The sequence below is a fragment of the Peromyscus leucopus genome, chromosome 20 (genome assembly GCF_004664715.2).
Source record: "Peromyscus leucopus breed LL Stock chromosome 20, UCI_PerLeu_2.1, whole genome shotgun sequence".
NCBI classification, from domain to species: domain Eukaryota; kingdom Metazoa; phylum Chordata; class Mammalia; order Rodentia; family Cricetidae; genus Peromyscus; species Peromyscus leucopus.
Window position 1 is genome coordinate 889,858 of NC_051080.1, and position 12,246 is coordinate 902,103.

Below are 12,246 nucleotides of genomic sequence, written 5' to 3' on the forward strand. Positions count from 1 at the left end.
ATTCCAGGCTTCTACAAGCAGGAAGAAAGGCCCGCGTGGGGCTTGCAGCCCAACCCGCCTCACTCAGGCTTCCCCGCCCCCAGCGAAAGTCCAAGCGGCCCTTTTTCCTCCTTTTCTTTTCCGGGGTGTGTGTTGCTCGGCGTAGGGGAGGTCCCAGAGGCCTCTCAGCACCCCAGCACGGTCAGGACAACCCGGAGACCGAGGCTTTGCGCCCGGCTGCGGGACAGGCGAGTGCGGAGGGCTGAGGGCTTGCAGGCGGCAGGCTGGGCGGGAGCTCTGTTGCAGGCCGGCGGACGAATGAACAGACAGGCGGATTATAAACTTTTAAAAATAATATCAGTTTTATTAAATATTCGAGAACGGATCCAGAGGTCGGATTTATACAGGAGGATAACACGAGAGGGGGTTTATTTCTTTCTTTCTTTATTTTCTCCTACTGACTAAACAAACGTCATTCACTTTTTTTCTCTTTTTGTTATTTTCTCTCTTTTTTTTAATCCTTTTTAAAATGAAATCAGAACACTGACGGTGCTAAACATAAATATAAATACAGAGACCACAAATACAGCTAGAAATATTCACACAGAAACGGTCACAGTTCGTAATATGCCATAATGACCCCCAGGAATCTTTAAATACAATTTGCCCGGACTGGGCATTTGCTGGGGCAGAAAGGCCGGGCAGGGACTGGGGAAAAGCCCTGGGTGGGGGTGGGGGTGTTGTGGGGCCAAGGCGAGCCCTCCTGAGGCCTCCCGCCCTCCGGCTGCCAGGCCCGGCCCTGAGGCCCTGGAGTGGAGGCCCCAGGTCCGGGGAGCCGGCTTTCTGCACGGGGGCGGGGGTTAAGGGCGTCGGGGGTGGGGGGTTGGGGGGGGAAAGGAGCCTAGGGCTCACTTGGAGGGACATCAGTGGAGTCTGAAGCGAGGTTCGGGGACGGCGTCCCCAAGGCCTGGGCGAGGGAAGGGGCCTGCAGACAAGCCGAGAAGGAGCTAGCGAGGGAGCTAGAGGAGGAGGCTCGGAAGAGTTGTGCAGTGAGGGAGGGGGTCCAGAGCTGACTTTCAGGTCCACGTCTGACTCCCTATTTCGTTTTAGGAAGTCACAACACATCAATTGTGCCAGTGATAAATACAGAGTGTGTGATTCGGGAGCTGGGATGCGCCAGGGCAGAGAGAGGGGTGCAAGGGCAGTCCTGGTCACTCTTTCTGCTTCTCCTCTTCTGTGTCTTCCCGCTTTTCCTCTTTTCCTCCCAGGCTGTCAGCGGCTGCCCCTCCGCCGCCCCCCGAAAGCGTGGACGTGAGATTAGATTCTTTTTTCCACTTCATCCGGCGGTTCTGGAACCAGATTTTGATCTGTCGCTCGGTCAGGCACAGAGCATTGGCGATCTCGATGCGCCGGCGCCGAGTTAGGTAGCGGTTGAAGTGAAATTCCTTCTCCAGTTCCAGGGTCTGGTACCGAGAGTAGATCTGGCGGCCGCGCCTCCGGTCCGCTCCGTAACCGACCCCTAGAGATCCGGGCACAAAACACACTAAAAATAATCAGCAAGGCGTCCTCTGAAGACATTTTCGCCTAGCAAAGTCCAGACACTCTCAACTTGGCCCACAGCTCTCGGCCCCTCTGGGCTCTAGCCTTCTCCCCTTTGCTTTACCCCACCCCCACTGGGGTACAGCCAGGACCCCAACTTCATTCAGTCTTTCCCACGAGGTGGGAGACGTGTGTCCCAAAGAAAGCTGGGGGCGGGGCAAAGAAAAAAACAGGCAGAAAGCTGAATGTCTAAAAGCTGATTTGGAAGAAAAAAAATCCCAACTACTGGGGATAAGGGCCCCATCTCCCAAGGACTGGGTTTCCCCATCTTTCCCCAAATCCTAGTTCCCTGGAAAGTTCTCCCCACTTCTCCACCCTCTCCTAACTCCCTCCCTTCTCTCCAGCCTAACTAGACTTTGGGGAGCTCCCCCACCCTCTGTCTCCTCCCCTCATCCCCTGCCCTGTTCCTGCCCCCTCAGCTCTTCTTGGAGCCCTCCAAGGGACCGAGGGGGCCAGGCCCCTGCGAGCCAGCGCGGGAGGTGAGCCGAGGGGGCTGAAGAGGGGGCCCTGTCTCGGTGTCGGCGAGGAGACGAGCGTGATTGTTTTTATGGGGCCATAAAAAACTCTCTCCGCCCGTTCTTCTAGGGAAGCCGGTCATAAAGCCAGTTCAGTTTATTTAATTTATATCTCGGAGCTGTAAAACTCACCACTGTGCGAATTCATTCGCTGCATCCAGGGGTAAATCTGGATACTGGCTTTCTGGTCCTGGGGCGCAGTCCTGCCCTGCTCAGAACTAAAATCCTGAGCGATTGAGGTCTGTGTGTTATGAGCTAGGCTGTTTTGTCTGCAGTTTGAGAGCATGTCTTTCTCCTGGTAAAAGGAATTAGATCCATAGTCATACGGCCCCCGGCTGGAACTGAACACGACATTCTCCTGTGGCGAATAAAAGGGAGTCGAGTAGATCCGGTTCTGAGCTACGGCTGCTCCATAGGTCGAGAAATGCCTCACTGGATCATAGGCGGTGGAATTGAGGGCGACGTTGGGGAGGACGTCCTGGCCCCCGGCGAGGTGGCAGGATAAGGAAGGGTTAGTGAAGTAGGAATTCATCCCTTTGCCTTTACCTGGTCGGGCTATGATTTCTTTAATATTTATTTCTGTCTCCAGTTTGTACTCGGAACTAGATGGTTATAGGGACGGCTCCAATCCAGGACAGACAAAATGACAAAGTCAGCTGACCCCCTTCCAGCCAATCGCAAGCCAGATGTCAAGAAGGGGGAAAAAAATCGCTTCTGCTTCTGTTGATTCCCTAGTTGAGACTAAGTGTGTGCTTTGAAAGTAAGACTTGGTTTTCTTTTAAGAATATATATGTAAGGAGCTGCTGGTGGTGGGGTGCAGGTCCACGAGCAGGGCCTTGTACCCTGTGGAAGGAAAAGTCTAGTCCCAGGAAATCTCTCAGCCCCAGCTAACTTTGTTGTGCTGTAGCCAAATGCAGGGCGGGAGAAATCCTTGTGTTTTCAGTCCGATTTCATCTTTTGTATTTGCCCCTTTTCTAAAATTACATCCTGGTTGCTTCATTTGAGGAGATCCTTCCCAGTGGGAGGAAGTTCCCAGAAATTCTACAAGACATTCTGGCTCGACACCCATGAAGTGAGTCTCCATCACTAGGCAGCATATTTTTCCAATAATTTTTAAAAAAAAAAATCAAAAGGAAGGGGAAATTTCCTGGAACACGGTGCACAGAGGAAGGCAGTGCAGCTGAGAGCCTTGGGTTAGAGGATAGGATATGTTGATCTAAAGAAGGGTGAGGGTGAGACCACGTACAGTGGAGGTCCTGAGCAAGCATCTGCTCTCCTTTGCCTCCTAGCCTACTGCCCCTCCCCAGGACCTCTCTTTTGGGGAAACTCTTGCAACATTTTTACCTAAAAGAAAGCATGTATAATAATAATAATACAGAGAGAGAGAGAGAGAGAGAGAGAGAGAGAGAGAGAGAGAGTCTAAGATTCTTCTAAAGACATCAACTCCTGTTTATGTTGGTGAGAATTTATGATTTGGAACCGGCTCAGGCCAGTGGGGTAACTCACATGAGAGGAGTCTGAATGACAAAATTGGTGAGACTCCAATGAACAGCTACCTTCCAACAGGTTCAAGCCCCTGCCCAGGTCAGAAGACCCTATCTGCTCTGGATTTACTGCCCTGCCAGGAGTGGTGCCCCTGGACCTGAGCTGTAAGGCTAGAAGACCCTAGGGCAGGATTCCTGGGGAGTTCTTGGGCTGTCACCCAGCCAGTCACCTCCGGATTCTCAGCAGCCCTTACCTCCATTTTCTCCCCCACCTTGAGGCTGGGAAAAGGGAGGAGAAGATTAGAAAAGACCAGTTTTGAAGGGGCTTCAGAGAGCTGCAGTGAGTGAACTGAAACCGCAGAAGGTGTGCAGCTGGGGTTTCCCTCTGATTAATCCAAACTGAATTTGATATGGACATAGGCTGGAAATACTTGGAGCTGACAAGGAGAGGGTGGCGGGGTACAAGCAGGAAGCAGTGAAAACTCATATTTTCCCCTCACTAATTTTTTTTTTTTTGAGATTGACTATAACAAGAACCCGGATGTCGCCGGGTTTTATGATCTTTTCCTTCTGTGTAACAAAGCGGAGTAATCAATGGGTAGCAATAAAGCCATAAACGGGACTACGCTGGGAAAAAAAAAAAACCTCGTTTATTCATCTTCTGTAACGTTAAGGTTTCCCTGGAGTGTCACTGGGGGGGGGGTAAAGTTTAGAACCCAAAAGCAGACAGTGTGTAGGAGCTACTACTGACAGAATGTTAGTTAATACATGAGCCTCTTCAGGGGGTTGGGGAGTCTTCCTGCCAGACAATTTGTGTTGGCTTTTAAAGATCCTGCCCCTGTCTTTGAAAAGGAGGGAAACTGCCTGGAATTTAGGAGAGTAGAAGAAAGATCCTGGTAATTATGGAAGTTTCTATCCCTTGGACTACACCATTTTCTTTTCAAGATGAAGAAGGTAGAGGAGGAGGCTTTGGCTAAGAGAGAGATTTTAAAAAGCTGTCTCATTTGGGGGTGACAAAGCAGTTGCTCCCCCAAACACAGACAATAGTGTGTTGCATTTTGCTTTCCAATCCATCTGTACTTGAATTCATGGCATGCCTGGGCAGAGGTTTCCAACAGCTGGCTGGGGCTCCGGTCCCCCTGGAGGGCAAGAGGTAGGGGGAGAGCTTACAGAGGGGAGGGTAATTCTGAGGCTGAGCTAGGGAACAAGTCAGTGCACCCCTGGACACCAGTAGCCTCTTTCAAAGTTCCCAGCCTCCTGTCTGCCCTGAGGGTAGCAGTGGAACAAGTAGAAGCCATGGCAAGAAAGAGTAAATTTCCCCCCTATTTCAGAATGAGATTGCTAGAGGGATAAATCATGTCAGTGGTACTTCCTTCAAGATATTAAATTGTTGCAATGTAAAACAAATTGAATGATGGAAGATAGGATGTCTTAATGAAGTTCTGCTTTCCATGAGTGTGGATTTTTGTGTATTTTAAAATCTTTTTTTATGGATGTGTAGGGGAGGGAGGGACCTTAAAAGAAAGAAGAAGCTTTGAGGGAAGCATGTGCTACAGCCCCCTGACAAGAACGTCTGAGTTTCCTGGAGCCCCTCCCTCAATCATATCCAGAGATGAAAGGAGCCCCAAAGTTGGGGAGATTCTCTTTTGGGGCCTAAAGGTGGTAGGCTCAGGGGTGGGCGACCTAAGGAGCAGAATGTAAGTCTCAGGCCCGGAAAAGTTAAGTGTTTTATTACGTCCCTAAACAGAGGGCAGAGACTGAAAGGTCTCGCCGATTTATAATGAACAGAAACCAGCTGCTGAGGGTGGGGGGCAGAAATGCTGGAAGGGGGAGACCAGAGGAAGCAGAAACACAAATATCTTCCCGCTACCTAAAGACTGGGGGGAATTAACTTCTTAAACACTCTCCTGCAATCCTTTCTATTCCTAAAGGGGGAAGATCCCATTTCTTTTAGTTAGACCTTTAATTATGCAGCTGAAATTTACTGGGAGGATTCGTTCCAAGGGGGAGAGCAGGTCAGATGAGTTGGATCTTCCCTCCATTGGATAATATTTTTTCCCTTTTCCCATCTTGTGCTCTTTTCTCCCTTGGCAAACGACTGGCTGTCTATTGGGGAGGGGCTGGGATTGAATTTTTCTAAATATATTTATATTTTCCTGTTAAATTTGTCTGAAAACAATTATGGAAGCTCATCAGCAGAAGCAAGAACAGATGTTTTATTAAAACTGCAATGCAGCTCTGTAAATATGCACAAGTCTTGGGAAGGAGGGAGGCTCCAGTTCTTTGTTTCCATCAAAACAAGCCTAGAGAAATCAGAGAAGCCCCCTTCAGCCTTCTGAATTAGGCATTGAGAGGAGACTTGGTGTCAAGAGCAGATTTTTGCTTTGGGAGCTGTAATTACTGGATTCAAAAACAATATAAAAATCTCAGAAAAAGGAATAAAGGGGGAAAAGTTGCCACTGGCCACTCCAGTTGCACCCCTGCCTCATCCAAAACACATGCCTTCCAGGAGCACTAATTATAGGAGAGGAATTTACTGCCTGCTTCTTGGGCCTGAGTGGATGTAGCACTGGCCTGGAGGCTAAGGGCTGCACTGGAGCTTGGGCACTTAGGGGTTTCTCCGGATTTCAGTCTTGCCGAGTCTAAGGCCAGGGGAAGGCTAGGGAGTCCTTATGGCTCTGAACTGGAAGAAAAAAAGGGGCGACTGGACTCCAGCTTCTAGGATGATGTCATGGGCGGGCCTTACCTTGCCTGCCTTTGCTTTCTTCTCTGATCTGGCAAATAAAGTAATTTTGTGCCTACAGACATTTGAAATGAGCCCGGTGAGATCTGGAATTTTTATTCGGGGATATTCTTCGGGGAATGTCCTCCTTTGTGTTCTGCAGGACTCCTCTCTCTCTAGATCCCCCCACCTCTGCGAAGATGTTTGTAACTGACTCCAGCACTGACTGACGTACTCCATTCCTGGCCGCCGAGGCTAACTACAGCTCACTCCAACGCTGGAGCCGGAGCCGGAGCCCGGAGCCCGGAGCCCGTGGGATTCCAAGCTCCCTCGTCTGCCTGCGTTCTTGGAAGCCTAAAAGACACCGCAGCTGCAGGACTCTGCCGCTTCACCACCTCCAGTTCTTGATTTCCAGCGACACAGAACTGTTACCCCGTCCGCCCCTTTTGTGCCACTGGGCGCGAGCTGAAATCCCTCTTGCAGAGAAAGCTGAGTTCAATAATTGTTCAGCTCACCTCACAATTGCACTATTTGGTTAAGGCTTTGCTGTTCTAGAGTTCACCTAGTTCTACCGGCTTATAGCTAAATTAAAAAAAAAAAAAACATTTGAAAAAAAGCCCTATTCTGAATGTCTGGTGTTTTTGTGAACAAGCCCCTTTGATCTCTGTGGACCTCGGAGGAAAAGAACTGCAAAAACAGCGGTGCAGGCTGCCAAAGAACCTGAACTGCAAAGTCTGGTCTGCTTGGGAATGCCAAAGCATGGCTCACCCAAGGAGCTCCCAGTTTTCCCTGGACGCGGAAGGAAAAGATTTCCTAACATATACACCTTCCCTCCGTACATACAGTGCATTCCAAAAAAGAATGCTGCTTTCGAAAGTCAAGCTTAGACACACTGGGAGAAAAGTGAAATTTGACATACCCAACTGGAAAATAGATCCAATTTGTGGGAACTTGATATTTGGTGACAAGGCTTAGGCTGACCAGCTGAGGGGAGTTGGGGTGTCGGTAAGGAAGGAGAACAGGACCAGAAGGGGTATGTTCATTTGCTGAGAACTGGCCCAAACAGCTCTCAGGCCTGTGCTGTGATTCCTTCTTTTGAGCTAAGAAGAGGCTCTGAGTCTGCTGGAGTTGATGTGTCTTTACTGCAGTTCAGCATTGGAAAAAGGTCTACAGAGCGACTCTGCTAATTGATGGCATGTTTTCTCTCCTTCCTATGCTTTTGTGAATCTCTGCCTGACCTCTCCTAACTTACACTTCAGTTACTGCTACTACCATCAGCAGACACAAACCCCCACTTTTGCATGTCTGGCTTCTCCAACTTGGACTTAAGTTCAAAAGTAAAATAGATCCCATCACACTTTGCCCTGAGACCCTCTTCAGGCTTCATCTGGAAAAAATAATTTCTGGCTTTTGGAGGCCAGGCCCTCAAGCCTTCCACCTTGATACCAAAGTAGCAGAAATGTCAGCTGAGGAGGGGGCTTGTGGAGAGCATCTCATCCCTACTGAGAATGGAGAGTTCAATTGACTTGGGATACTTCAGGAGGACAAAGCAGGTAGCCCTATTTGGCCTGGAAATAAAAATCAAGACCCAGAATATTTAGAGTACTTTGCATTGCCCAAATAGAGCCTCCAGAGACTGCCAGGTAAGGAAGGAGAACAAGAAGGAATGTGCTGTTCTGTGCTAGTCCAAAGGAGCCCCCAGCTCTCTGGCTTCTCCTCAGCTTCTGAACGTAGACCATTACTTGGGAACATTTTGGAGGATAATGAGAATTTAAAATTGGAGAACTTGGCATTTATGATATCATAGTGAGTTGTCATATGGAAATTGTGGAAGTCATAAAACTATGGCAAGAGTTGTATATATGAATACCAAGCCTCCTCTCACCCCGCCTAACTTCTCCCGCTTGGAAATAAAATGTTACTATGTTCTAGAACAATAAGCAACAATGAAACATCATGTCATTTCTCCACAAACAAGTTTATCCTTTATTGTCAGCAGATCTGAAAGAGCCATTTAATTCACACTGGTAAAAGAGGGAGAGGGATGGGGAGAGGGGAATTAATTTCAGAAATATTACTTACTGTAATGATACTCTTTCAGATTTGATAGCCAGGAGCAAAATTAAAGGCAAACATCGACCTCTTTGACTCTACACCTGGCAGGATTGGGGATTTATAGGACCCTCACAGAAGGGACAATTTAATTTTGTAGGATTTGCCTAAGTTCACTAATATTTTGGGGGGCTGGGGAAAGGGGGAGAGGCGACATGCTTTATCTAGTTTTATGAATCTACCAACATTACCCTGACCGGAAACCCAGCCATCTATGTCTGAGAGAAGCTACAGAAGAAAGCAATGGAAGAGGAGGACAGGGGCCCGAAATAGTCTCAGAGTCTGTGGCCCCCTTACCCAACCAGTTACCAAGGTGAAGGAAGAAACGCTGTAGGAAAGAGAAGGGAGGTTTGGAAATCTATCCAACACCAGGACACCCGGAGGTTTATGGTGTCTCCATAATTCCCCTGTCCCATAAACATCAGCCCTATTTTAGGACAATCCCTGCTTCCTCCCTTTGGAAAGGGAAAATGAGGGAACGTACAGGGCTGGAGGAAGGGGTGTGAAAGGGGGAGGGAGTTAGAAAGAGCCCTGCACTTTGTTCTCAGGGCGAATTTGCCGGTTTGGCGGGTTTCTGACGCAGGGTGGCAGCAGACAAAACAAGTAAACAAGGCACAGACACAATAAACGGACGTCTGGCAGCGCAGACGAGGCCGGTGGGCTACTTAAGGGGCATGATCCTGGGGTCTTGTCACCCCAAAGTCAGTGTAGTCAGGGCAGCAAGGCCTGAGGTCACCCTCTGTTACTGAGGAAGAAACAAGGAAGAAAGGCTGGGAACCTCCTGGTGCCACAAGTCTGGGCACGAGATTCTTGAGAGGAACCTGAGTGCCTTGGGAGTGCCACAAAAACCCCATCCAGCCCACTTCTGTCCTCAAGTTACAGGGCCGTCCACTGACATTTATATTTCCTCTCAGCTCTGTCTTTTCATGGCCCTGGAAAAGTTGCAAAAGGAAGCCAATTAATCCCCAACAGTGGCCCATACTCAGGGCTCCAGGCCCACAGGCCAAAGGGCCTGGCTTGTATTCTAGAGGGGCCTCCTCCAGCCTTCTCTACTGGTGAGTCTCACTCTGGTTCAGGTCACTGACAAGATTAAAATGTACCCCCATCAGCCTCCAGATCTAGGGCCTTCCAGAACTAATAAGCCCTTCAGACAGTCAAATCCAGGGTGAGGTAATGAGCCAGGGAGGCAAAGGGAAGGAGAGCTAGTCACAAGTATCCTTGTCCCTCCAGGTTTGACTTCTTCACAAGCCCCTTCAAGTGCCTTGGACTGCAGCCACCCAGACCCCTGCCCAGAAATCATTGCTACTACAATCCCTTTGCCATCCTCCCATGGAGGCTTCTAGTCTCCAGGGCCCAGTCCTGGTGGCTCAGAATTGCTCACAGGCTCACAACAACTATGAAAGAGCCCAAAGACTTCACTTTCAAGATGACTGGGTTCTCCTTGGAAGACAGCCTGTGAGTTGGCAGACTTCTTAGGGAGATGAAGAAAGGCAGCAGAAGGGTGTAGTATTTCTCAGGCCAGAGGCTTGGATAGCAAAAGCAACAGGACAAAGCCCTTGTGGCTTCTTTGGATTTTTGGAAGCCACATACTCCGATTCCAGAACACATATTTTCAGCAGAGATGCACAGAGGGCCTCCTCCTGGGGCCCATCTCTCTCTGACCCCACTCTCAGCCAGCGAAGGCTAACAAAATTTCACATGCACATAAAACAGTGTTGATCAAATATAGCCATGGCAATATACAATTAACCATGAGAAAATACGAGTCTCTATATATTCCTCTCTGAGTATGAATCTGTATATTTGAAACTATTTAATAAATATATAATTCCACCAAGCCTGGTTTCAGAACACAGCAGCCAGCTTAACATTGCCTACTCCAACCAAGGTCGAATTCTGTAGAGATCACAACTGTCAGAGATGAGAAAGGGTTTGTTCTGCCCAATTCTGCTAGGAACTTGGCATGAAATACAACAGGCAGCAGGACGTACAACACCTCTTAAGGGGCAGACCTGAGGGTGCCCAAAAAGTGAGCTCAGAAGGAATGCTACTAGGTCACAGGCTCCGGGGAGGTTGCCAAGCTTTGATCCACAAAATCCAGTGACTCCCTAGCCTCAGCGTTGAGTGAGCAGTCCTTGAGCAAAATTCTATTCTTGGCCCCCTGGCTATTATTAGACAATCAAAAGAGCTCTCCTTCAGTGAGGAACCATATCCACACAGAATTTGACCTGCAAGGAGGTTAAGGATTGCCACTGGTGGCCCCTCTTGTGCTTTCGTTGGAGCCAGAACGAGAAAGAACCAAGAAGCAGAAAAGCGAAAGTAACTGGCAGAGTGCTGTGTTGAGGTCTGATTTATCCCCTGGTCAGATCGGAAAACTGGAAAACCAGGGCCAGTCCCTGGCGGGCGGCCTGCTTCTTGGCCTGCCAAGGAGGGGTCTAGGGGTGAAGGGTATAAGATAAAGGGTGGGGGGGGGAGCTGCAGGGTTGTAGCCAAGAAGGAACAGGAAATCAATAAAAATATAAAGACACCTCAAGCTGGTGTTTTTGACGGGAACTCTCGCACCCTAGCACCTCGATATGGCTATTGGCACATCCAGCTAGATCCCCTGTAGGCCTAGAGAAATATCCCAGCCTAGCCCAGGCCCGCCCCTTGGATGGGAGGGGGCCTCTAACATCCCAGGTGAATGAATCCACATTGGCCTGAATAGCCTTCTCCCAAAACGGTTTTCTTTTGGGGTGGAACAAAGGAGATTTGTGCCCCCTGAACATCCCCTCCCACGTAATTGCGGCCATTCGCAGGGACAGGGTCCGACAAAAATACAGGCGGAAGAGAGAAATAGCGGCCTCACCGATCGACGGCTCCCACTGTAGAAAGGCTCACATTCGGGCCTCCAGGGCCCCTCCACTGTCTCAACGCACTCCCCTGGCCATTTTCAGGTCCCACAGACTCCGGTCCTGGTCTGCCCTAGCCTAGTTCCCCCGGCCATCCGCCTCCGGGCCAGGCTCGGGCGGAGGGAGAGTGCGCGGCAGCCGGAGCAAGCAGCAGGCTGGGCCCGTTTGGAGAGAGCCAAGCGCTTTTCTTGGTCGTAAACAAGGAACGCGAAATTAGCCCCTCGGCAGACGCCTCTGCCGACACACCAGTCCTATTGGGGGGTGGGGTGGGAAAGGGGAGAGAAAATGCCATTTCTTCCCCCGGGAGAATACCTCAGAGGCCTTTATGTCGACTGCAGAAGGGGAATTTTGGGGGGGCTGGGGAAGGGAAGGTGGTTGTGGGGGGAAGGGAGACAGGATTCACCATCGGTTCAAATCAGGGGGTTTGATTTGAATGAAGTCGAACTGTATTTTTAACAATTTGATAAAAACGGGTTCTCTACCCACTGTCCCCCACCCCACCCCCGCGCGCAGGCGATGGGTCTGGGTTTAAACAGGAAATCGAGCTATCCCCTCCCCCACACTGCTAGGCTCAGACTCAGCTTCTGGGAGAAGATGAGGGGGAACTGACGCAGACTGAAGGTGAGTCTGGCTCCCAGTGTCTGGGCCTTCGCCAGGAAAATGCCGCCTTCCCATCTCTAAGGTGTGTCTGAGTGTGTAAGCATTTTGTGTGCACGCCGCTCTTTATAAACACAATCTCAGACTTTACGGGGTCGCCTGGGACCCAGGCCTGAGAGCAGGGCGGGGTCATATATCAAAACTGCAACACAGTCAGGGCCACGTACATTTGGAAGAAATTAAGCCACTGTGTTATGAAACCATATGTGTCAAGTTAAGACTATACAACACGCCATTAGCACCAATTATTAGGAAGATCCAGCATTCTGCCGACCACCTTAGTCTGG

General features: G+C 49.7%; 1 protein-coding gene across 1 annotated transcript; it reads right to left on the reverse strand.

Moving 5' to 3' along the window:
* Positions 1-319: 319 nt before the first annotated feature.
* Positions 320-12,246, reverse strand: Hoxc6 (homeobox C6). The gene is made up of 2 exons (XM_028874421.2): positions 2,226-12,246; positions 320-1,498 (listed from the first exon to the last, which is right to left on the reverse strand). Exons 1-2 carry the CDS (start codon positions 2,623-2,625, stop codon positions 1,191-1,193), a joined length of 708 nt encoding a protein of 235 aa, XP_028730254.1. The 5' UTR covers positions 2,626-12,246; the 3' UTR covers positions 320-1,190.